The sequence below is a fragment of the Oncorhynchus kisutch genome, unplaced genomic scaffold (genome assembly GCF_002021735.2).
Source record: "Oncorhynchus kisutch isolate 150728-3 unplaced genomic scaffold, Okis_V2 scaffold1408, whole genome shotgun sequence".
Lineage (NCBI taxonomy): Eukaryota > Metazoa > Chordata > Actinopteri > Salmoniformes > Salmonidae > Oncorhynchus > Oncorhynchus kisutch.
Window position 1 is genome coordinate 5609 of NW_022263353.1, and position 26892 is coordinate 32500.

At 45.6% G+C, this 26892-nt stretch overlaps 1 protein-coding gene across 1 annotated transcript in view; it reads right to left on the reverse strand.

Moving 5' to 3' along the window:
- Positions 1 to 4096: 4096 nt before the first annotated feature.
- LOC116366234 (high affinity cAMP-specific and IBMX-insensitive 3',5'-cyclic phosphodiesterase 8A-like) overlaps positions 4097 to 26892 on the reverse strand; it is a gene marked incomplete at its 5' end in the record, with an annotated part of 46781 nt that continues 23985 nt past the window's right edge. Inside the window, 8 exon segments of the mRNA XM_031818465.1 lie at positions 4097 to 5511; positions 8514 to 8643; positions 9161 to 9325; positions 14203 to 14335; positions 15163 to 15380; positions 17464 to 17662; positions 22446 to 22578; positions 22728 to 22776. Of these exon segments, the coding sequence (XP_031674325.1) occupies positions 5405 to 5511; positions 8514 to 8643; positions 9161 to 9325; positions 14203 to 14335; positions 15163 to 15380; positions 17464 to 17662; positions 22446 to 22578; positions 22728 to 22776 (1134 nt within the window).

Below are 26892 nucleotides of genomic sequence, written 5' to 3' on the forward strand. Positions count from 1 at the left end.
ACAAAAGTGATTATCTGGCTCAGGCCACAGTGTACTGTGCATTAGTTTGGACCGCTAGAATTAGCGTTTGTGGGTTAGCGTTTGTGGGTTAGCTAACATGCTAAGTAGCTGACAAGTAGTAAGTAGTTGTACAGTTGCTAATTAGCTGAAATGCTCAGTTGTCCGTGATTTGATTAGAACACGGAACCGGTGATGTTACTAGACGTTCTCGTTATACACCACCCCATTCCTCCCAGACCAATTTCCTTCCTTTTGTCTTAATTAAAGTAACCTTCTGTCTTATGTAACCATACCAAATATAACATGTCATACTCATTTGTGTTAACTATGTTACGTCTAGTCTATGAGGCCAGGCTGAAAGGGTGGACTAAACTCAGAAGAGAGAACTGGGTTGGGTTGGTAGTGAGAGTTAGCATACAGTAGAGTAGACATACATGACACAATATAAATTATATCAACTATAGAAACTGACACACTGTGTACTGTATACTTCAGCAGTAGACAGAGAGAGAGATAGAGACTCCAGCAGTAGATAGAGAGATAGAGGGAAGAGAGACTCCAGCAGTAGATAGAGAGATAGAGAGATAGAGACTCCAGCAGTAGATAGAGAGATAGGGGGAAGAGAGAGAGAGATGGAGAGTGAGAGAGATAGATGGAGAGAGAGAGAGGGAGAGCTAGAGCAAGAGGGGGAGCCAGATTGCGAGAGAGAGAGAGACAGAGAGAGATAGAGGAGGAGAGAGAGAGACAGAGAGAGAGAGATAGAGATTGTGAGTGCTGACCAGTAAATTGTCTCGTTACTGAAAACATGGTGCAAACAGAAGTCATTGTCATTATTTTATTCTCCATTGAATCATTTCTAATTTGTTTCATTTTTTTTCCCCTCGGTGCCTTCAGACCAGAAGTAGTAGCGAATCAGAAGGAACAAACTCATTCCCTGATTGAGTGTTTAATTCAACCTGAAAGAGTTATCAAGTTACTCATCGATCACTAATGATAAAACACATCATCATCAACCGACGTTCGCTTTGTGTGTTATGGTATTTTATATATATATACTGTTTACATAGGAAATCATCTTAATAAGCAACATTGTTTAACATATATTAGTATCCTCATCTGAAAGCACCCTTGGGCAGAGCACCCTGGGTAAAGTGACCCCTTGTCTGCGTGTCACAAAGGATCTTGAACAAATGGCCAATAATGGGAGGACGTTGGTCAACATCAAGTCAAAGCAAGCTGGTTTCTAGGAGACAGAGGGGGAAAAGACAGTGATAGACAATTCTGTGATCCACATCCTTAATTAATCATTATAATCATATAGGGTGAGTACCAAATGACACCCTATTCCCTATATAGTGCACTACTTTAGACCAGGGCTGGCACCCAATTCCCTACATAGTGCACTACTTTAGACCAGGGCTGGCACCCTATTCCCTATATAGTGCACTACTTTAGACCAGGGCGGGCACCCTACTCCCAGAGATGCACCATATAGGGAATAGAGTGCAATTTAGGACATGGACAGAGTTTCTCTGTTTACAGGACTGAAATGTTTCTCTACCAACCCAACAAAACATTTCACAGCAGGTGAACCCAGATAGTTAATAAGTTGTTATTCCTGTCACTCCAGTGTAAAATTCAGAGTCTATAAAAATATTGACATTTACTTGAACATACATTTGTTTTCTGACTGTGTTATTAAAAAACGTCCATATGTCCTTATCCACTGCACAGTGGGATGTACTGTAGCTGGGACGATGTACTGTAGGTGGGACGATGTACTGTAGCTGGGACGATGTACTGTAGCTGGGACGATGTACTGTAGCTGGGACGATGTACTGTAGCTGGGACGATGTACCGTAGCTGGGACGATGTACTGTAGCTGGGACGATGTACTGTAGCTGGACGATGTACTGTAGCTAGGACGATGTACTGTAGCTGGGACGATGTACTGTAGCTCTACGATGTACTGTAGCTCTACGATGTACTGTAGCTGGGACGATGTACTGTAGCTGGGACGATGTACTGTAGCTCTACGATGTACTGTAGCTCTACGATGTACTGTAGCTGGGACGATGTACTGTAGCTGGGATGATGTACTGTAGCTAGGACGATGTACTGTAGCTCTACGATGTACTGTAGCTCTACGATGTACTGTAGCTGGGACGATGTACTGTAAGCTGGGACGATGTACTGTAGCTGGGACGATGTACTGTAAGCTGGGACGATGTACTGTAGCTGGGACGATGTACTGTAGCTCTAGGATGTACTGTAGCTGGGAGAATGTACTGTAGCTCTACGATGTACTGTAGATGGGACAATGTACTGTAGCTGGGACGATGTACTGTAGCTGGGACGATGTACTGTAGCTCTAGGATGTACTGTAGCTGGGACAATGTACTGTAGCTCTACGATGTAATATAACTGGGACGATGTACTGTAGCTGGGACGATGTACTGTAGCTGGGACGATGTACTGTAGCTGGGACGATGTACTGTAGCTGGGACGATGTACTGTAGCTGGGACGATGTACTGTAGCTCTACGATGTACTGTAGCTGGGACGATGTACTGTAGCTGGGACGATGTACTGTAGCTCTAGGATGTACTGTAGCTGGGACAATGTACTGTAGCTCTACGATGTAATATAACTGGGACGATGTACTGTAGCTGGGACGATGTACTGTAGCTGGGACGATGTACTGTAGCTGGGACGATGTACTGTAGCTCTACGATGTACTGTAGCTGGGACGATGTACTGTAGCTGGGATGATGTACTGTAGCTGGGACGATGTACTGTAGCTGGGACGATGTACTGTAGCTGGGACGATGTACTGTAGCTGGGACGATGTACTGTAGCTGGGACGATGTACTGTAGCTGGGACGATGTACTGTAGCTGGGACGATGTACTGTAGCTGGGACGATGTACTGTAGCTGGGACGATGTACTGTAGCTGGGACGATGTACTGTAGCTGGGACGATGTACTGTAGCTGGGACGATGTACTGTAGCTGGGACGATGTACTGTAGCTCTACGATGTACTGTAGAAATATTGTATAAAATAAGGCAGTCTGTTTCAGTAGGATAAACCTGATACAAACATTTCTGTGAGAAAAATCATCTTTCCAGTCCAAAACATCGTTTTTCTTGTTTTTTGCTGTAGCGGGATGAGTTCCTTTTGTCGGTCAACAGCGTTTGTGAAATCCACAGACAGGTGGGGTTGCCGATGGAAACGGGGTTGCCGATGGAAACGTTGATCCCTCGTCACATGTCCAACTGAATGTATTCAACTGAAATGTGACACAAACTCGCAAGAGGTGATAAGACAACAACAATAACAACAGCTTATTCCAACAAGTTAAATGTCCCGATTCCCATCCATGGACTAAATCACTGAGACGTTATAGACAATTCAACTGTTGTTTTACAGTGCAATACAAAGATGTCCATTCAAACTGATACTGTACTAAAATAAAATAAAATGTTTACAACGTTTATGTTTTCTTATGGATAATAATCCTCCTCATCATCGACAAGACTCAGAGAGTTATATAATAGTATGTTATTCAGCTTTGGCGTTGTCTTTCTTTCATCTTTTCTTATTTTTGTTCTAATTTCTTCATCATCAGATAATTCATTAATTGATGTTACTCATTTTTAGTTTTTGTTTTATAAAGAAAATATGGAACATTTAAAACAAAATAAAAAGACCAAATTGTCTGTAATAATGACCTCGCTATGACCAAGATGTCTGAATGTTTGTGTCTTCAACCAATGGCCCGAGGACAGTTAATTAGCTCCACCCACTGAACACCCGTGACCACGCCCCCACCCCACACAAACGTATGTCTCTGGATGCGTCCCAAAATGGCACCCTATTCCCTTTATAGTGCACTACATTTGACCAGGGCCGATACGGCAATAGTGCACTACTCTTGGCACAGCCAGAAGAGGACTGGCCACCCCTCAGAGCCTGGTTCCTCTCTAGGTTTCTTCCTAGGTATTGGCCTTTCTAGGGAGTTTTTCCTAGCCACCGTGCTTCTACACCTGCATCGCTTGCTGTTTGGGGTTTTAGGCTGGGTTTCTGTACAGCACTTTGAGATATCAGCTGATGTAGGAAGGGCTATATAAATACATTTGATTTGATTTGATGATTTGTTCTGGTCAACAGTAGTGCACTATAAAGGGAATAGGTTGGTATATGGAACACAATTTTAGTGTGTTTAGGACGGCCTCGCGTCCCATCCCGTCGCTACAGGTCCTCTAGTGGACAAGGTGCTTCTGAAGGACAAAGAAGCAAAGGAAGTACAGCTAGAAGACAGTAAAAGGTGATGGTGGCAGCTGGTGGAGGTGGAGTGTAGTTCGACCTGGTGGCCACTGGGGGGCGATATAGGGATTTATCCGGTCGGAATGCCCACCACACACTGGGTAGTACGGTCTGACGTGGATTTGACATGGTTGGCCATCCCAAATGCAACCCTATTCTCTATATAAAGTGCACTTCTTATGGCCAGAGCCCCATAGACTCTTTTATCCTAAAAGTAGTGCACTATATAGGGAATAGGGTGCCATTTAAGAGGAAAAACTGTGTAATGTGACCTGTCCCATCAGCTGATCCTCCAAACAGTTTTTCATTGGAGGTGCCTGAGACTTGAAACCACCTGACATCTCAATGTTCAGTTTGTTTGTGTGTTTCTCCATAGCTCTAACCAACAGTGCAGTCAGTCTGCAGAGAGACAGTAACATCAGCCGGTCTCTGACTGACAGAGAGACAGAGAGAGAGAGAGAGAGAGACAGTAACATCAGCCGGTCTCTGACTGACAGAGAGACAGAGAGAGAGAGAGAGAGAGAGAGAGAGAGGCAGGGGGAACCCGTGTGTGAGTACTAAGGGGATGGTACGTCCATCACCAGGTTGGCTGGGAGAAGAACAGTCCCTCACACAGCCTCCCTGGCAGCAGTAGGAGCATACAGACAAGCCCACCAGGCACTGGTAGTTTATAAGGACTCTGAGGCGCCGTGTGTCTGTCCATCATCCATCCTCAGCTAGCGAGGTTTTATATACGAAGCAAGAGCCTGGTGTTGCTGTAGCACGTCCGTCCGTCCATGTGTGTTGTCTCTGTTGGACGGACATGTGGACGCTTGATGTATGTGTCACAGAAGCAGAAGAGTGAAGGCTTGGTGGCCCCTGGACGGACGGGAACCAAGGAGGAGCCCGGGGCCTGGCGTCGACCCCAGTCAGGGTGCTCCTACTCTGGGGGGGGACGCAGGCGGACAGGAACCAAGGAGGGGCCCGGGGCCTGGCGTCGACCCCAGTCAGGGTGCTCCTACTCTTGGGGGGGGGGACGCAGGCGGACAGGAACCAAGGAGGGGCCCGGGGCCTGGCGTCGACCCCAGTCAGGGTGCTCCTACTCTGGGGGGGGACGCAGGCTGTGCAGCTTCCTTTCATCCAGGCCTTTCCAATACTTGAAGTTGTTGTCCAGGTGCTGCATGAGGTTGGGAAGGTCTGCGAACGCTGGGGACAAAAGATCATTGAATGATTGATTTAGGACGGATTAAAGGCTGTACAGTCAGTACCGTACAGATGTACTGACTAAGTCTCTCTGGAGAACAGCAGTCTGATAAATGACCAATATGTAAAAGGTCAAAACAGACAGGGTAGCACATGAAGGTATCTAGCAAAGAACAGCTTTAAGAGTAAAGTTATTCAGCATTAAATAATGATCCAGAAAGATTGTGATAGTCTATAGGCCAACAGATGTGTGGGCCTATTGTGGACTAAACAGGAGACTCTGTAGTTATACTGTAGACTATGTAGTTATACTGTAGACTATGTAGTTATACTGTAGACTATGCAGTTATAGTGTAGACTATGTAGCTGTACTGTAGACTATGTAGTTATACTGTAGACTATGTAGTTATACTGTAGACTATGTAGTTATACTGTACTGTGATAGACAATAGGCCAACAGATGTGTGGGCCTGTTGTGGACTAAACAGGAGACTATTTAGCTATACTGTAGACTACGTAGCTGTACTATAGACTACGTAGCTGTACTATAGACTACGTAGCTGTACTATAGACTATGTAGCTGTACTATAGACTACGTAGCTGTACTGTAGACTACATAGCTGTACTATAGACTACGTAGCTGTACTATAGACTATGTAGCTGTACTATAGACTACGTAGCTGTACTGTAGACTACGTAGCTGTACTATAGACTATGTAGCTGTACTCTTTAGACTACGTAGCTGTACTATAGACTACGTAGCTGTACTATAGACTACGTAGCTGTACTATAGACTACGTAGCTGTACTCTTTAGACTACGTAGCTGTACTATAGACTATGTAGCTGTACTCTTTAGACTACGTAGCTGTACTGTAGACTGCGTAGCTGTACTCTTTAGACTACGTAGCTGTACTATAGACTACGTAGCTGTACTATAGACTACGTAGCTGTACTCTTTAGACTACGTAGCTGTACTATAGACTATGTAGCTATACTGTAGACTATGTAGCTATACTGTAGACTATGTAGCTGTACTATAGACTACGTAGCTGTACTATAGACTACGTAGCTGTACTCTTTAGACTACGTAGCTGTACTATAGACTACGTAGCTGTACTATAGACTACGTAGCTGTACTATAGACTGCGTAGCTGTACTGTAGACTACGTAGCTGTACTATAGACTACATAGCTGTACTATAGACTACATAGCTGTACTATAGACTACGTAGCTGTACTATAGACTATGTAGCTGTACTATAGACTACGTAGCTGTACTGTAGACTACGTAGCTGTACTATAGACTATGTAGCTGTACTATAGACTACGTAGCTGTACTGTAGACTACGTAGCTGTACTATAGACTATGTAGCTGTACTCTTTAGACTACGTAGCTGTACTATAGACTACGTAGCTGTACTATAGACTATGTAGCTGTACTATAGACTATGTAGCTGTACTCTTTAGACTACGTAGCTGTACTATAGACTACGTAGCTGTACTCTTTAGACTACGTAGCTGTACTATAGACTACGTAGCTGTACTCTTTAGACTACGTAGCTGTACTATAGACTATGTAGCTGTACTCTTTAGACTACGTAGCTGTACTGTAGACTACGTAGCTGTACTCTTTAGACTACGTAGCTGTACTATAGACTACGTAGCTGTACTCTTTAGACTACGTAGCTGTACTATAGACTATGTAGCTATACTGTAGACTATGTAGCTGTACTACAGACTACGTAGCTGTACTATAGACTATGTAGCTGTACTATAGACTACGTAGCTGTACTATAGACTACGTAGCTGTACTCTTTAGACTACGTAGCTGTACTATAGACTACGTAGCTGTACTATAGACTACGTAGCTGTACTATAGACTACGTAGCTGTACTATAGACTACGTAGCTGTACTATAGACTACGTAGCTGTACTATGGACTACGTAGCTGTACTATAGACTACGTAGCTGTACTATAGACTACGTAGCTGTACTCTTTAGACAATAGATGGAAAACTGACGGCTGATGGTTCTGTAGGCCCGTGGTTCTGTAGGCCCGTGGACCAATTTACAAAATATTATAATTTTTGTCCATTATTTTTGGAACTCAAGTCGGGGTCTCAACTTACTGTTGAGAGTTAGAACAGAAGAATACACACGGTGACACTTCTTAATGTGGGTTTATATCAGCAGTTTTCCTCTTGTTATGTCAGTCACTGACAGTCACTTACCCATGTCAGATAAAACACATTTAGATTGGTACATTAGTCTAGCCAGCCTTAAGGTGTTAGGGAAGGTTGCTCGTGATGCGAACGTCTTTGCCCCTAAACACTGACTGTGTTAGCTGCTGAGCTGAAGCTTAGGCATTAGATTCAGGGAGCTGCTGAGCTGAAGCTTAGGCATTAGATTCAGGGAGCTGCTGAGCTGAAGCTTAGGCATTAGATTCAGGGAGCTGCTGAGCTGAAGCTTAGGCATTAGATTCAGGGAGCTGCTGAGGTGAAGCTTAGACATTAGATTCAGGGAGCTGCTGAGCTGAAGCTTAGACATTAGATTCAGGGAGCTGCTGAGCTGAAGCTTAGGCATTAGATTCAGGGAGCTGCTGAGGTGAAGCTTAGGCATTAGATTCAGGGAGCTGCTGAGGTGAAGCTTAGACATTAGATTCAGGGAGCTGCTGAGCTGAAGCTTAGACATTAGATTCAGGGAGCTGCTGAGCTGAAGCTTAGACATTAGATTCAGGGAGCTGCTGAGCTGAAGCTTAGACATTAGATTCAGGGAGCTGCTGAGCTGAAGCTTAGACATTAGATTCAGGGAGCCGCTGAGGTGAAGCTTAGACATTAGATTCAGGGAGCCGCTGAGGTGAAGCTTAGACATTAGATTCAGGGATCTAACAAGTCCTCTGTTATATGGAGCAGATAGGGTTAACAGTTATTACCATCCCAAGCATCAAAACACTGTTAGCCCGCTGAGCTGAAGCCTTAGATCAGGTAGCTAACGTAAGTCCTTACCATCCCAGGCGTCGAACATGTCTGTGATGAAGTAGTCTATGAAGGAGATCTGGGACTTAGGAATGCTGCAGGTGTTCCTGTCAAACACAGGCATGACCACCGGTAGACTCTGCCTCTTCTCCTCGTCAGTCTGAAACACACACACACACACACGCACGCACGCACGCACACACACACACACAGACACAGACACAGACACGCACACACACACACACACACACACACAAACACACAAACACACACACACACACACACAAACAAACACACACACACACACACACAAACAAACACACAAACACACAAACAAACAAACACACACACACACACACAAACACACACACACAAACACACAAACACACAAACACACACACACACAAACACACACACAAACACACACACACACACAAACACACACACACACAAACACACACACACACACACGCAGTGTCTTTACTGAGTGTGTACCAATATTTCCTGACTGGTACAGTACATCAAATCAAAACAATCAATGAATGCTGCTCCAGTATGCTGTGTGTTTCCCATTCCACATCAGCTAACTGCTGAATCCCCAACAGTCCTCTGTTCTACTGTATCTATTAGTGTTCCACGCAGCATCACGTCTCTCTCCTCTCACCACTGTCCTGTACCTGTGCAAAGTATTCCTCTGAGATGCGTCCGGCCCATTCTATGCACAGCTCCAGCGGTCGGCACGGATTGGAGATGTCGGCACACTTGATCAGCATGCGCTTGACAAGGATCCGGTTGTCTGGGGACGTTAGGATGCCTTTGACAGACTCCTCGTCGCCGATTCCCTAAGGAGAGGGGACACGGACACACACACACACGGACACATACACACACACACACACACACACACGGGCACACACACACACGGACACACACACACACGGACACACACACACCGTCAGCCCTGGACCATGACCGTCCTGGACCATGACCGCCCTGGATCATGACCGCCCTGGACCATGACCGCCCTGGACCATGACCACCCTGGACCCTGACCGCCCTGGACCCTGACCGCCCTGGACCATGACCACCCTGGATCATGACTACCCTGGACCATGACCGCCCTGGACCATGACCACCCTGGACCATGACCGCCCTGGACCATGACTGCCCTGGACCCTGACCACCCTGGACCCTGACCACCCTGGACCCTGACCACCCTGGACCCTGACCGCCCTGGACCATGACCACCCTGGATCATGACTACCCTGGACCATGACTGCCCTGGACCCTGACCACCCTGGACCCTGACCACCCTGGACCCTGACCACCCTGGACCCTGGACCATGACCACCCTGGACCATGACCACCCTGGACCATGACCACCCTGGACCCTGACCACCCTGGACCCTGACCACCCTGGACCCTGACCACCCTGGACCCTGACCATCCTGGACCCTGGACCCTGACCGCCCTGGACCCTGACCGCCCTGGACCCTGACCACCCTGGACCCTGACCATCCTGGACCCTGACCATCCTGGACCCTGACCGCCCTGGACCCTGACCGCCCTGGACCCTGACCATCCTGGACCCTGACCGCCCTGGACCCTGACCGCCCTGGACCCTGACCATCCTGGACCCCGACCATCCTGGACCCTGGACCATGACCGCCCTGGACCCTGACCACCCTGGACCCTGACCACCCTGGACCCTGACCGCCCTGGACCCTGACCATCCTGGACCCTGGACCCTGACCGCCCTGGACCCTGACCGCCCTGGACCCTGACCACCCTGGACCCTGACCGCCCTGGACCCTGACCGCCCTGGACCCTGACCATCCTGGACCCTGGACCCTGACCACCCTGGACCATGACCACCCTGGACCATGATCGCCCTGGACCATGACCACCCTGGACCATGACCACCCTGGACCCTGGACCATGACCGCCCTGGACCATGACCACCCTGGACCCTGACCGCCCTGGACCATGACTGCCCTGGACCATGACCGCCCTGGACCATGACCACCCTGGACCATGACCGCTCTGGACCCTTACCGCCCTGGACCCTGACTGCCCTGGACCCTGACCACCCTGGACCATGACCACCCTGGACCCTGGACCATGACCACCCTGGACCATGACCGCCCTGGACCATGACTACACTGGACCATGACCACCCTGGACCCTGGACCATGACTACCCTGGACCATGACCACCCTGGACCCTGACCACCCTGGACCCTGACCACCCTGGACCCTGACTACCCTGGCTAGGGGTGGTATACAGAAGATAGCATTATTTGGTAAAAGACCAAGTCCATGTATGGCAAGAACAGCTCAAATAAGCAAAGAGAAACAACAGTCCATCATTACTTTAAGACATGAAGGTCAGTCAATCCGGAAAAATGTCAAGAACTTTGAATGGTTCTTCAAGTGCAGTCGCAAAACCCCTCAAGCGTTATGATGAAACTGGCTCTCGTGAGGACCGCCACAGGAAAGGTAGACCCAGAGTTACCTCTGCTGCAGAGGATAAGTTCATTAGAGTTAACTGCACCTCAGATTGCAGCCCAAATAAATGCTTCACATAGTTCAAGTAACAGACACATCTCAACTGTTCAGAGGAGACTGATTTGATATTTTTGTTTCCAACCGTTGTGTATTTGTGAGACACAGAGTAGGTGAACGGAAGATCTCTGCATGTGTGGTTCCCACTGTGAAGCATGGAGGAGGAGGTGGTGTGATGGTTCTTTGCTGGTGACACTGTCTGTAATTAATTTAGAATTCAAGGCACACTTAACCAGCATGGCTACCACAGCATTCTGCAGGGATACGCCATCCCATCTGGTTTGCGCATAGTGGGACTATCATTTGTTTTTCAACAGGACAATGACCCAATTTGACCAAGAAGGAGAGTGATGGAGTGCTGCATTAGATATCCTGGCCTCCACAATCACCCAACCTCAACCCAATTGAGATGGTTTGGGACGAGTTGGACCGCAGATTTAAGGAAAAGCAGCCAACAAATGCCCAGCATATGTGGGAACTCCTTCAAGACTATTGGTAAAGCATTCCAGGTGAAGCTGGTTGAGAGAAAAAACATTTTTTTAAATTGTATTTTTTCCTTTATTTAACCAGGTAGGCCAGTTGAGAACAAGTTCTCATTTACAACTGCGACCTGGCCAAGATAAAGCAAAGCAGTTTGCACCAACAAACACAGAGTTACACATAAACAAACGTATAGTCAATAACACAAAAGAAAAATCTATGTACAGTGTGTGCAAATGTAAAAGAGTAGGGAGGTAAGGCAATAAATAGGCCATAGAGGCTAAATAATTACAATTTAGCATTAACACTGGAGTGATGGATGTGCAGATGATGATGTGCAAGTAGGGTGCAAAAGAGCAAGAGGGTAAGTAATAATATGGGGATGAGGTAGTTGGGTGGGCTATTTACAGATTGGCTGTGTACAGGTACAGTGATCGGTAAGCTGCTCAGACAGCTGATGCTAAAAGTTAGAGGGAGATATAAGACTCCAGCTTCAGTGATTTTTGCAATTTGTTCCAGTCATTGGCAGCAGAGAACTGGAAGGAAAGGCGGCCAAAGGAAGTGATGATTTTGGGGATGACCAGTGAAATATACGTGCTGGAGCGCTTGCTACGGGTGGGTGTTGCTATGGTGACCAGTGAGCTGAGATAAGGCGGGACTTTACCTAGTAAAGACTTATAGATGACCTGGAGCCAGTGGGTTTGGAGACGAATGTGTAGTGAGGGCCAGTCAACGAGAGCATACAGGTTGCAGTGGTGGGTAGTATATGGGGCTTTGGTGACAAAAATGGATGGCACTGTGAAATCATGCTAAGAGTGTGCAAAGATGTCATCAAGGCAAAGGGTGGCTACATTGAAGAATCTAAAATATATTTTGATTTGTTAATCTCTTTTTTGGTTACTACATGATTCCATATGTGTTATTTCATAGTTTACTGGTATGTCTATTATTCTACAATGTAGAAAACAGTAAAAATAAAGAAAAACCCTTGAATGAGGAGGTGTGTCCAAACTGTTGACTGGTACTGTAGCTTGATTGCTAACTGTGTTAGTCAGAGTTATAGTTTGATTGCTAACTAGTTAGATTGCAGAATGACCTCCTATGATATTCCTTAAAAGGGCCTGTGTGATAGAGTAGAATGGCTGTGCTGTGCATTCCACACCATCGTGAGAAAGATGGAACCAGACCGTAAGATTCTCTCTCCATGCTAATCTGTCTGTGGCCAGGTGGCTACTCTAGGCTAGGCTATGCTAGCAGGTTACACTAGGAGGCTAGGCTATGATATGCTAGCAGGCTACACTAGGAGGCTAGGCTACGCCAGCAGGCGAAACTACGAGGCTAGGCCAGGAGGCTACACTAGCCTATGATATGCTAGCAGGCTACACTAGGAGGCTATTCTATGATATGCTAGCAGGCTACACTAGGAGGCTATGCTATGCTATGCTAGCAGGCTAAAGTGCATGGACGGCTACATTAGGAAGCTAGGCCAGGAGGCTACGCTAGCCTATGATATGCAAGCAGGCTACACTAGGAGGCTAGGCTATGCTAGCAGGCTAAAGTGCATGGAAGACTACATTAGGAAGCTAGGCCAGGAGGCTACACTAACTCCCTTCAACCTGCATCACAGTTGGCTAACTTTTAGCCGGAAGGCTCCACTGGAAGGCTAGCCTAGGCTACGTTATAAGGCTACGTTAGGCCACACAGGCTAGACAATGACTCCCTTCAACTCTTCTCGAGTTTATGTGTCGGGGGGCTGGGGTCAGTTTGTTATATCTGGAGTACTTCTCCTGTCCTATTCGGTGTCCTGTGTGAATCTAAGTGTGCGTTCTCTAATTCTCTCCTTCTCTCTTTCTTTCTCTCTCTCGGAGGACCTGAGCCCTAGGACCATGCCCCAGGACTACCTGACATGATGACTCCTTGCTGTCCCCAGTCCACCTGGCCATGCTGCTGTTCCAGTTTCAACTGACCTGAGCCCTAGGACCATGCCCCAGGACTACCTGACATGATGACTCCTTGCTGTCCCCAGTCTACCTGGCCATGCTGCTGCTCCAGTTTCAACTTCCACCTGACTGTGCTGCTGCTCTAGTTTCAACTGTTCTGCCTTATTATTATTCGACCATGCTGGTCATTTATGAACATTGAACATCTTGACCATGTTCTGTTATAATCTCCACCCGGCACAGCCAGAAGAGGACTGGCCACCCCACATAGCCTGGTTCCTCTCTAGGTTTCTTCCTAGGTATTGGCCTTTCTAGGGAGTTTTTCCTAGCCACCGTGCTTCTCCACCTGCATTGCTTGCTGTTTGGGGTTTTAGGCTGGGTTTCTGTACAGCACTTTGAGATATCAGCAGATGTACGAAGGGCTATATAAATAAATTTGATTTGATTTGATTTGATTCTCCTCTTTCTAACCTGCATGCTGTTAGCTAACTGTCGGCTGTTGTTAGAGTTAAGCGTGATGCAGAATGATATCTAAAAACAGACCGATTTGTATTTTCTAGATTGTTCCATGACTGGACACAGCTACACATACTGTATTGGCTGCAATACTCTGATCTAAGCCATGAACAGGTTCCTACTGCCATCATGTTTAACCACAGAGCCTATCTAACCTGGACTTTTAGTGTTCTTTTTCATCCCCTCTTTTCTCTTTTCTTGTTCTGTCCTTCATCTCACCCCGTTCTCCTCCAGCGCGGCCAGCGGCTTGTTGATGCTGTTGACGAACTTGTTGACGTGCTCAAAGTGTTTTGTCATCTCTGTGGCGAGCACCATGTCTATGATGGCCTGACGCAGGGTACGGTACTCATTCCTACAGAGAGAGAGACAGCGAGAAGGGAGGGGAGGAGAGAGAGAGAGAGGGGGGGAGATAGAGAGAGAAAGAGAGAAGAGACAGCGAGAGGGAGGAGAGGAGAGAGAGAGAGGGGGGAGGAGAAAGAGAGAGAGAGAGAGAGAGAGAACAGAGAGCGAGAGAGAGACATCGGGAGGGAGGAGAGGGGGGAGGAGAAAGAGAGAGAGAGAGACACATCGGGAGGGAGGAGAGGGGGGAGGAGAAAGAGAGAGAGAGAGACACATCGGGAGGGAGGAGAGGGGGCAGGAGAAAGAGAGAGACACATCGGGAGGGAGGAGAGGGGGGAGGAGAAAGAGAGAGAGAGAGAGACACATCGGGAGGGAGGAGAGGGGGGAGGAGAAAGAGAGAGAGAAAGAGAGAAGAACAGAGAGAGAGAGAGAGAGAAAGAGAGAGAGAGAGAGAGTGAGAGAGAGAGAGAAAGAGAGAAGAACAGAGAGAGAGAGAGAGAGAGAGAGAGAGAGAGAGAGAAAGAAAGAAGCAGTGGAGGAGAGAGAGGAAAGGGGGGAGGGGGGAGAAGAACACAGAGAGAGACACGTTCACACAAAAATCATTGGTAAATAAATGTGCTGAAAGCCCCTCTGGACAGTTCTAGCCTCCTGACTGTAGTGACAGAGGAGAGGAATGAATGGAGTGATTGTGTACCTTCCCCCATCCGAGGGAGAGCATTGCATGAGACACACTGCTCTGGGACTCAAATCACATGACTGCCCTGCCTCACTGTCTCTCTCACACACACGGACAGACAGACAGGCCAAACAGCCTCCCAGAAAACCCACAGACAGCCGTACCTCTCCATGTTCTTGAAGATGTTACACTTGTCGTCCCGTGTGGTGATCTGGAAGGCAAGGGCAGCGTGGTGGCTCTCTAGCACGGCCGTGTCGTTGTACAAGATGGCCAGCTCACTTCCTGCGTTACACAGGAAGCTGTTGGTGCGTCCCGGGTGATCCACGTCATGTACCGTGGCTGCTATCAGAGCCGCCACCTCATCAATCTGCTCCAGACTTTGCTGTTCGGGGAAGAAGATGAGTGTTTTCTTCCTGTTTAATATTAATGGAGCAGTTAGCGATTCCAGCTAGCGACCGTTTGGTTACAGGCCCAATGATCTAACGGCTAGGCTACCCTGCCGCCCCGTTACAGGCCCAATGATCTAACGGCTAGGCTACCCTGCCGCCCCGTTACAGGCCCAATGATCTAACGGCTAGGCTACCCTGCCGCCCCGTTACAGGCCCAATGATCTAACGGCTAGGCTACCCTGCCGCCCCGTTACAGGCCCAATGATCTAACGGCTAGGCTACCCTGCCGCCCCGTTACAGGCCCAATGATCTAACGGCTAGGCTACCTGCTGCCCTATCGATTATGTTCATACTATTTATACCACCAAATTACCCTTACCATTGTCATTTTTAGTATGTGAACCCTGCAGGAACTGAACCCATGACCTTGGTGTTGCTAGTGACGTGATCTTACTAACTGAACCCACCACCTTGGTGTTGCTAGTGACGTGATCTTACTAACTGAACCCACCACCTTGGTGTTGCTAGTGACGTGATCTTACTAACTGAACCCACAACCTTGGTGTTGCTAGTGACGTGATCTTACTAACTGAATCACTGATTGAATAGGCTACTTTGAATATTTTAGGGGCTTTCTTAATCATGCATTTGTGTTGTGTCATGTTGTTTTAGGGGCTTTCTTAATCATGTATTTGTGTTGTGTCATGTTGTTTTAGGGGCTTTCTTAATCATGTATTTGTGTTGTGTCATGTTGTTTTAGGGGCTTTCTTAATCATGTATTTGTGTTGTGTCATGTTGTTTTAGGGGCTTTCTTAATCATGTATTTGTGTTGTGTCATGTTGTTTTAGGGGCTTTCTTAATCATGTATTTGTGCCGTGTCATGTTGTTTTAGGGGCTTTCTTAATCATGTAACACACCGTCAGGCACTTAGCCACGGGAAGTAGTTTGGGGGTATGGGTGCTGCAAATCTTTTAGCAAATTCTTTTTTTGGGGGGGGTGCAGAATTTATGGGGGGGTCCACGTTGAAGACGTCTATATCGGTCCTCTAATACAGAACTAGTAAAGGCCCAGTGCACTACACACACACACACACACAGGTCCAGACACACACACTCCTAACCTGATTAGTCTAGATGACTCTAGTGACATGTAGTTCCATATTAGAGAGTAAAGGAGTCAAAGACGTTAGGATTAAGACTTCCCACTGGGCACAGACAGCAGGTCAACGTCTAGTTTTGGTTTACATTTGGGTGAGTTGTCAGTTAATGTGAAATCAAAGTGGAAATCAACAAAAAATGTCACAATGTCAATGGATTTAGGTTGCAAGTTGGGTAAAAAAAAAAAAAATTGATGACCTTTTGTAAATCCAAACAGTTTTCAACGTTAATTCAATATCATCACATTACATTTTTGTTGTTGAAATGAGGTGGAATCACCATGTATTCAACCAGTTTTTGCCCAGTGGGTAGACGGTTGATTCCAGGAATCTTCTAACTGGAGTGTTTGGAAAACTTGGACATTTTGGGGAAGCTACCGGCATCCTGCAACTCTAATTAGAACTTGGATTAAGCCATGCTTGGTGATTTGAGGAATGTCAGCCCAGGATTGACTCATTGCTGTGTGCTTATTTCATTTCAATGTTTTTTACAAATGTTTTACTTCTGCTGTCTCTGAACAGGTCATACAGAGTTACCTGTATAAATGAGGGGCAAACAAACATACAAACAAAACAAAGTAGACAAAAACAAACAAGTCAAAACAAACAAGTCAAAACAAGACAAAAACAAACAAGTCAAAACAAGACAAAACAAACAAGACAAAACAAGACAAAACAAACAAGACAAAACAAGACAAAACAAACAAGACAAAACAAACAAGACAAAACAAGACAAAACAAGACAAAACAAACAAGACAAAACAAACAAGACAAAACAAACAAGACAAAACAAACAAGACAAACAAACAAGTCAAAACAAGACAAAACAAACAAGACAAAACAAACAAGACAAAACAAGACAAAACAAACGAGACAAAACTGTCTGACCCAGTGGCGGCCATCATGGACGGCCATCTTACCTTGACCCTCTCCTTGCAGAGGAAGTATGAGGTAGCGTGCAGGACATCGGCAGCATGCGAGGAGTTGTGGTAGGAGTTGGTGGAGTGGTAGTTAGCCTCGATCCCCTGCAGCCAGGAGCGGAGAGTGGCCTCGGGACAGCTCAGGAACTCACACACCCCGAACCGAGAGAAGATCTTCAGGCCCAGATAGGTCAGAGGCCTGGGAGGAGACAATTACCAGACAGCATGAAGGTTAGGACGAACAGAATGGAGGAGTTCAATACCACAGAGTTAAGTGCGGTACACTGTGTAACCTCATCTCTTCTGCCATAACCCAGCTTCCCAATCCAATCCCTCTGACACTCAACAGGTCATTTATAGGGCACTATTTTTCACCAGGGCCCCCCAAAAAGCCCCCCCCCCCCAAAAAAAAAAAAAAAAAAAACATGATTTGGGGGATTTTCACGTAATGTAGAATGGTCCTTTGAAGGAAGGATTGTTGACATATATTTGATATTTGCATCTTAAAGACATGTTCAGGTAATTTGGCAACTAAGAAAGACCTGCCGCTTTGGGCTGGATGTGTCAGTGTGTAGTTCATACATGCATAATCTATGAGCAGAATTCGTCTTACCTCAATATGAGCCACAAAATCCATAGATGAAAATGACTGCTTCTTTAATCTATATTTGTATTTATTATGGATCCCCATTACTCTTCCTTGGGTCCAGCAGAATTAAGGCAGTTATACCATTTTAAAAACATCACAATACATTCATTACAGAATTTCACAACATACTGTGTGTGTGCCCATAGTCCACTATCACATATCTACAGAGACAAATACATGTGTACGTGTGTGTGCCCATAGTCCACTATCACATATCTACAGAGACAAATCCATGTGTACGTGTGTGTGCCCATAGTCCACTATCACATATCTACAGAGACAAATACATGTGTACGTGTGTGTATAGTGTGTATGTTATCATGTGTGTGTGTCTGTGTCTGTGTCTGTGTCTGTGTGTGTGCCCATAGTCCACTATCACATATCTACAGAGACAAATACATGTGTACGTGTGTGTATAGTGTGTATGTTATCATGTGTGTGTGTCTGTGTCTGTGTCTGTGTCTGTGTGTGTGCCCATAGTCCACTATCACATATCTACAGAGACAAATACATGTGTACGTGTCTGTGTCTGTGTCTGTGTCTGTGTGTGTGCCCATAGTCCACTACCACATATCTACAGAGACAAATACATGTGTACGTGTGTGTATAGTGTGTATGTTATCATGTGTGTGTGTCTGTGTCTGTGTCTGTGTGTGTGCCCATAGTCCACTATCACATATCTACAGAGACAAATACATGTGTACGTGTGTGTATAGTGTGTATGTTATCATGTGTGTGTGTCTGTGTCTGTGTCTGTGTCTGTGTGTGTGCCCATAGTCCACTATCACATATCTACAGAGACAAATACATGTGTACGTGTGTGTATAGTGTGTATGTTATCATGTGTGTGTGTCTGTGTCTGTGTCTGTGTCTGTGTGTGTGCCCATAGTCCACTATCACATATCTACAGAGACAAATACATGTGTACGTGTGTGTATAGTGTGTATGTTATCATGTGTGTGTGTCTGCATGTGTCTGTGCCTTTGTGCCTTTGTGTGTGTCTCTTCATAGTCCACTACCACATATCTACAGAGACAAATCCATGTGTACGTGTGTGTATAGTGTGTATGTTATCATGTGTGTGTGTGTGTGTGTGTGTGTGTGTGTGTGTGTGTCTCTTCACAGTCCCCGCTGTTCCATAAGGTGTATATTTACCTGCTTTTTAAATCGGATTCTACTGCTGCATCAGTTACCTGATGTGGAATAGAGTTCCATGTAGTCATGGCTCTATGTAGTACTGTGGAATAGAGTTCCATGTAGTCATGGCTCTATGTAGTACTGTGGAATAGAGTTCCATGTAGTCATGGCTCTATGTAGTACTGTGGAATAGAGTTCCATGTAGTCATGGCTCTATGTAGTACTGTGGAATAGAGTTCCATGTAGTCATGGCTCTATGTAGTACTGTGGAATAGAGTTCCATGTAGTCATGGCTCTATGTAGTACTGTGGAATAGAGTTCCATGTGGTCATGGCTCTATGTAGTACTGTGGAATAGAGTTCCATGTGGTCATAGCTCTATGTAGTACTGTGTGCCTCCCATAGTCTGTTCTGGACTTGGGGACTGTGAAGAGACCTCTGGTGGCATGTCTTGTGGGGGTATGTATGGGTGTCCGAGCTGTGTGCTAGTATTTTAAACAGACAGCTCGGTACCTTCAGCTTGTCAACACCTCTTACAAAAACAAGTAATGAGGAAGTCAATCTCTCTTCCACTTTGAGTCATGAGAGATTGACATGCATATTATTAATGTTAGCTCTCTGTGTACCTCTAAGGGCCAGCTGTGCTGCCCTGTTCTGAGCCAAATGTAATTTCCTAAGTCCCTCTTTGAGGCACCTGTCCACACGACTGGACAGTAGTCCAGGTGAGACAAAACCAGGGCCTGTAGGACCTGCCTTGTTGACAGTGTGGTTAAGGAAGGTAGAAACCAGGGCCTGTAGGACCTGCCTTGTTGACAGTGTTGTTAAGAAGGCAGAGCAGTGCTTTATTATGGACAGACTTCTCCCATCTTAGCTACTGTTGTATCAATATGTTTTGACCATGACAGTTTTACAATCCATGGTTACTCCACAAAGTGTAGTCACCTCAACTTGCTCATTTTCCACATTATTCATTACGAGATGTAGTTGAGGTTTAGGGTTTAGTGAATGATTTGTCCCAAATACACTGCTTTTAGTTTTGGAAATATTTAGGACTAACTTATTCTTTGCTACCCATTCCCGAAACTAACTGCAGCTCTTTGTTATGTGTTTCAGTCATTTCAGTCGCTGTAGTAGCTGACGTGTACAGTGTTGAGTCATCCACATACATAGACACACTGGCTTTACTCAAAGTCAGTGGCATGTCGTTAGTAAAGGTTGAAAAAAAAATCAAGGGGCCTAAACTGCTACCCTGGGGAATTCCTGCTTCTACCTGGATTACATTGGAGATGCTTCCATTCTAGAACACCCTCTGTGTTCTGTTAGACAAGTAACTCTTTATCCACATTATAGCCGGGGCTGTAAAGCCAGAACACATACGTTTTTCCCAGCAGTAGATCAATAATGTCCAAAGCTGTAAAGAAGTCTAACAAGACAGCCCCTACAAGCTGCACTGTGCCATTTCCCCCCACGTGGGCCAGCCCCCTAGCAATTCGAGTTCCAACCAATGAGCTTCAGCCCCTTGCATTTGAGATTACAAGAGAATCTTTTTAAAGTATAATTGAGAAATAATTTATTCATGAAATCTTGCTTTAAAACTGCATTTTGTTTCATCTGTAGTTGCTACAAAACAAAATTGGTGTCATGTAAAGCTTTACCCGCTTATGAATACCAAAAAAATATAAACATGAATATTGAAAATATAAAAATTTTTGACAAATGTTTCAATATATTGTTGAACAAGAACATAATATACTCTACAGACATATCAATGTTCTAGAGTGGGATCTCTGCTACTTTCAGAGATGATTTGTAAGAACTACCAACAGAGTGAATGTGAAAATGGATTCAAAATGGTCGCCCTCTGCTGGTGATTTGCAGGATGTGCAATGATTACAAGTAAAAGGAGGGCTGTGATTGGTTACATTGCCGACTATGCCCATTTCTATGTATAAAATGGGCCGTAACTTTAAAACTAGCAGAGATTCCACTTTGTAACTTTGATATGCCCGTATAGTATTATTATATTCAACAATATATTGAAACATTTGGCAAAATTAAAAAAATATTCATGTTTATATTTTTCAATATTCATAAATTCATTGTAAGAAAAAGATTGTTATTGAAATCAAAATACTAATCATGTTACATATTACGAAGTTTCACGTGACACCGATCGTTTTCTTTGTAGCGTCTATAGATGAAACATAATGGAGTCTTAAAGGAGGTCTGGGTAAAGCCCAAAAAAAATTCACAAATATTACAAACTTCAATTCATTATTTCTCAAATGTGCTTTTAGGTACAAAGATACATAGGAACTAAATGGATAGAATGGAGTGAAAATCTCCTAAATCATGGTCTTTTTTTTTGTGTCCTGGTTTCGTGAGGAATCACCCATATGCCTCTGGTTGAAAGTAGTGCACTATATAGAGGGATATGGTCCCATTTAGGATGCACCCATTAGCTTCACAGCCGGTTTACAGTATTGGTAGAATTGTCTCTGTATTACTGTGGCTTCTGGACCTCTAAACCAAACCACAGTAGAGATGAAAGTCTTTATGATCGGACTCAATGCTTTTGATTCCACCTCCTGGGACACCGTTTTCCTCAGTTATTTTGATAAAGCTGGCTGAAGTGAATATTTATAAAAGTGTTACTACAGCATTATAACAGTGTTATTACAGTGTTATAACCTCCCCTCACCGTTTCAGACAGGCAGTCTCCAGGTTGAAGATGGTTATTACAACATTAGAGTGTTATTACAGTGTTATAACCTCCCCTCACCGTTTGAGACAGGCAGTCTCCAGGTTGAAGATGTTATTACAACATTAGAGTGTTATTACAGTGTTATAACCTCCCTCACCGTTTCAGACAGGCAGTCTCCAGGTTGAATTTTATTACAGTGTTATAACCTCCCTCACCGTTTCAGACAGGCAGTCTCCAGGTTGAATGTTATTACAGTGTTATAACCTCCCTCACCGTTTCAGACAGGCAGTCTCCAGGTTGAAGATGGTTATTACAACATTAGAGTGTTATTACAGTGTTATAACCTCCCCTCACCGTTTGAGACAGGCAGTCTCCAGGTTGAATGTTATTACAGTGTTATAACCTCCCTCACCGTTTCAGACAGGCAGTCTCCAGGTTGAAGATGGTTATTACAACATTAGAGTGTTATTACAGTGTTATAACCTCCCCTCACCGTTTCAGACAGGCAGTCTCCAGGTTGAAGATGTCAAAGTCCCAGGAGTCTTCATTCTCCATTGTCTGGGCAACGTGAGGAGGGATGTCATTTAACGACAGGGGCATGGCTAGGTGACTTGGGAGGTGGGGCTCTGAGAGGGGGGACGGTGCGGGGGGTGAGGAGAGGGGGAGGTGTTGGGGGGAGAGAGAGAGACAAATCAAAACGGCGCTTTACGTGATCAACATCATTATCGTAATCATCATCTTCATCACTATGCCAGGAGAGCAATACTGTACGTACGTTTCGCAGCAAAGATGTATTCGTTTCCTGATAATCTGCGCAAGCCATCCTGTGAAAGAATGAGAGAGAGAGAGAGAGAGAGAGAAAGAAAGAGCAAGATAGAGAGAAAGAGAGAGAGAGAGAAAGAGGGAGAAAGAGAGAGAGAGAGAGAGAGAGAGAGAGAGAGAGAGAGAGAGAGAGAGAGAAAGAGAGAGAGAAAGAGAGAGAGAGAGAAAGAGAGAGAGACAAACAGAGAGAATAATAATTATATCAGTCCATAGTTTCAGACACTGTCAAATCAAATGAATGTCAAGAAGCTACTACGCTCAATCCATAACCATGTACCACTTTAATAGACTACAGCTCATCATTCAACACCATAGTACCCTCCAAGCTCATCATCAAGCTGGAGGCCCTGGGTCTCAATTCCCCCTGTGCAATTGGGTCCTGGACTTTCTGATGGGCCTCCCTCAGGTGGTGAAGGTAGGAAACAACATCTCCACTTCGCTGACCATCAAAACTGGGGCCCCACAAGGGTGCGTGCTCAGCCCCCTCCTGTACTTCCTGTTCACCTGACTGCGTGGCCAAGCACGCCTCCAACTCAATCATCAAGTTTACAGACAACACTACAGTGGTAGGCTTGATTCCCAACAACGACGAGACGGCCTACAGGGAGGAGGTGAGGGCACTCGGAGTGTGGTGTCAGGAAAACAACCTCTCACTCAACGTCAACAAAACAAAGGAGATGATCGTGGACGTCAGGAAACAGCAGAGGGAGCACCCACCTATCTACATCAACGGGACAGTAGTGGAGAAGGTGGAAAGTTTTAAGTTCCTCGGGGGACACATCACAGACAAACTGAAATGGTCCACCCACACTGACAGTGTGGTGAAGGCGCAACAGAGCCTCTTCAACCTCAGGAGACTGAAGAAATGTGGCTTGTCACCTAAAACCCTTACAAAGTTTTACAGATGCACAATCGAGAGCATCCTGTCAGGCTGTATCACCGCCTGGTACGGCAACTGCACCACCCACAACCGCAAGGCTCTCCAGAGGATGGTGTAGTCTGCACAACGCATCACCGGGGGATAACTACCTGCCCTCCAAGACACCTACAGCACCCGATGTCACAGGAAGGCCAAAAAGATCAAGGACAACAACCACCCGAGCTACTGCCTGTTCACCCCGCTACCATCCAGAAGGCGAGGTCAGTACAGGTGCATCAAAGCTGGGACCAAGAGAAAGAAAAACAGCTTCTATCTCAAGGCCATCAGACTGCTAAACAGCTATCACTAACTCAGAGAGACTGCTACCTACATAGACACTCATATCAATGGCCACTTTAATAAATGGATCACTAAACAATGGCCACTTTAATAAATGGATCACTAAACAATGGCCACTTTAATAAATGGATCACTAAACAATGCCACTTTAATAAATGGATCACTAAACAATGGCCACTTTAATAAATGGATCACTAAACAATGGCCACTTTAATAAATGGATCACTAAACAATGGCCACTTTAATAAATGGATCACTAAACAATGGCCACTTTAATAAATGGATCACTAAACAATGGCCACTTTAATAAATGGATCACTAAACAATGGCCACTTTAATAAATGGATCACTAAACAATGGCCACTTTAATAAATGGATCACTAAACAATGGCCACTTTAATAAATGGATCACTAAACAATGGCCACTTTAATAAATGGATCACTAAACAATGGCCACTTTAATAAATGGATCACTAAACAATGGCCACTTTAATAAATGGATCACTAAACAATGGCCACTTTAATAAATGGATCACTAAACAATGGCCACTTTAATAAATGGATCACTAAACAATGGCCACTTTAATAAATGGATCACTAAACAATGGCCACTTTAATAAATGGATCACTAAACAATGGCCACTTTAATAAATGGATCACTAAACAATGGCCACTTTAATAAATGGATCACTAAACAATGGCCACTTTAATAAATGGATCACTAAACAATGGCCACTTTAATAAATGGATCACTAAACAATGGCCACTTTAATAAATGGATCACTAAACAATGGCCACTTTAATAAATGGATCACTAAACAATGGCCACTTTAATAAATGGATCACTAAACAATGGCCACTTTAATAAATGGATCACTAAACAATGGCCACTTTAATAAATGGATCACTAAACAATGGCCACTTTAATAATGTTTAGATATCTTACACTGCTCATATTATAAACTCAGCAAAAAAAGAAACGTCCTCTCACTGTCAACTGCGTTTATTTTCAGCAAACTTAACATGTCTAAATATTTGTATGAACATAACAAGATTCAACAACTGAGACACAGACTAACAGAAATTGAATAATGTGTCCCCTGAACAAAGGGAGGGGGGTCAAAATCAAAAGTAACAGTCAGTATCTGGTGTGGCCACCAGCTGCATTATGTACTGCAGTGCATCTCCTCCTCATGGACTGCACCAGATTTGCCAGTTCCTGCTGTGAGATGTTGCCCCACTCTTCCACCAAGGCATCTTCAAGTTCACAGACATTTCTGGGGGGAACGGGCCTGGCCCTCACCCTCCGATCCAATAGGTCCCAGACATGTCTGGGGGGAAAGGCCCTAGCCCTCACCCTCCGATCCAACAGGTCCCAGACATTTCTGGGGGAAAGGCCCTAGCCCTCACCCTCCGATCCAACAGGTCCCAGACATTTCTGGGGGAAAGGCCCTTGCCCTCACCCTCCGATCCAACAGGTCCCAGACATTTCTGGGGGGGAAAGGCCCTACCCCTCACCCTCTGGTCCAACAGGTCCCAGACGTGCTCAATGGGATTGAGATCCAGGCTCTTCACTGGCCATGGCAGAACACTGGCATTCCTGTCTTGCAGGAAATCACACACAGAACGAGCAGTATGGCTGGTGGCATTGTCATGCTGGAGGGTCATGGCAGGATGAGCCTGCAGGAAGGGTACCACACGAGGGAGGATGATGTCTTCCCTGTAACGCACAGCGTTGAGATTGCCTGCAATGACAGCAAGTTCAGTCCGATGATGCTGTGACACACCGGCTCATGACAGAACCTCCACCTCCAAATCGATCCCGCTCCAGAGTACAGGCCTCGGTGGAACGGTCATTCCTTCGACGATAAAGGCGAATCCGACCATCACCCCTGGTGAGGCAAAACCACGACTCCTCAGGGGAAGAGCCCTTTTTGCCTCCTTCTGTCTGGTCCACAGACGGAGGGGGTTGTGCCCAGAGGCGACGTTGTTGCCGGTGATGTCTTTTGTGGACCTGCCTTACAACAGGCCTACAAGCCCTCAGTCCAGCCTCTCTCAGCCTATTGCGGACAGTCTGAGCACTGACGGAGGGTGTATTGTGTATTCCTGGTGTAACTCGGGCGATTGTTGTTGCCATCCTGTATCGATCCTGTGCAGGTGTCGTTGCCATCCTGTATCCTGTACCGATCCTGTGCAGGTGTCGTTGCCATCCTGTATCCTGTACCGATCCTGTGCAGGTGTCGTTGCCATCCTGTATCCTGTACCGATCCTGTGCAGGTGTCGTTGCCATCCTGTACCTGTCCCACAGGTGTGATGTTCGGATGTACCGATCCTGTGCAGGTGTTGTTACACGTGGTCTGCCACTGCGAGGTTATTTGGATTTTTACAAATGATCTTTGAAAGACAGGGTCTCCCCACTGTAGGTACATATTCTTATTCCGTCCCTTTAGGTTTGTGTGTATCAGGTAGTTGTTGTGGAACTATTAGATGACTTGTTAGATGTTACTGCACTGTCGGAACTAGAAGCACAAGCATTTCGCTACACTCGCATTAACATCTGCTAACCATGTGTATGTGACCAATAAAATCTGCTAACCAATAACATCTGCATCTGTGAATGTGACCAATAGCATCTGTGAATGTGACCAATAGCATCTGTGAATGTGACCAATAGCATCTGTGAATGTGACCAATAGCATCTGTGAATGTGACCAATAGCATCTGTGAATGTGACCAATAGCATCTGTGAATGTGACCAATAGCATCTGTGAATGTGACCAATAGCATCTGTGAATGTGACCAATAGCATCTGTGAATGTGACCAATAGCATCTGTGAATGTGACCAATAGCATCTGTGAATGTGACCAATAGCATCTGTAAATGTGACCAATAGCATCT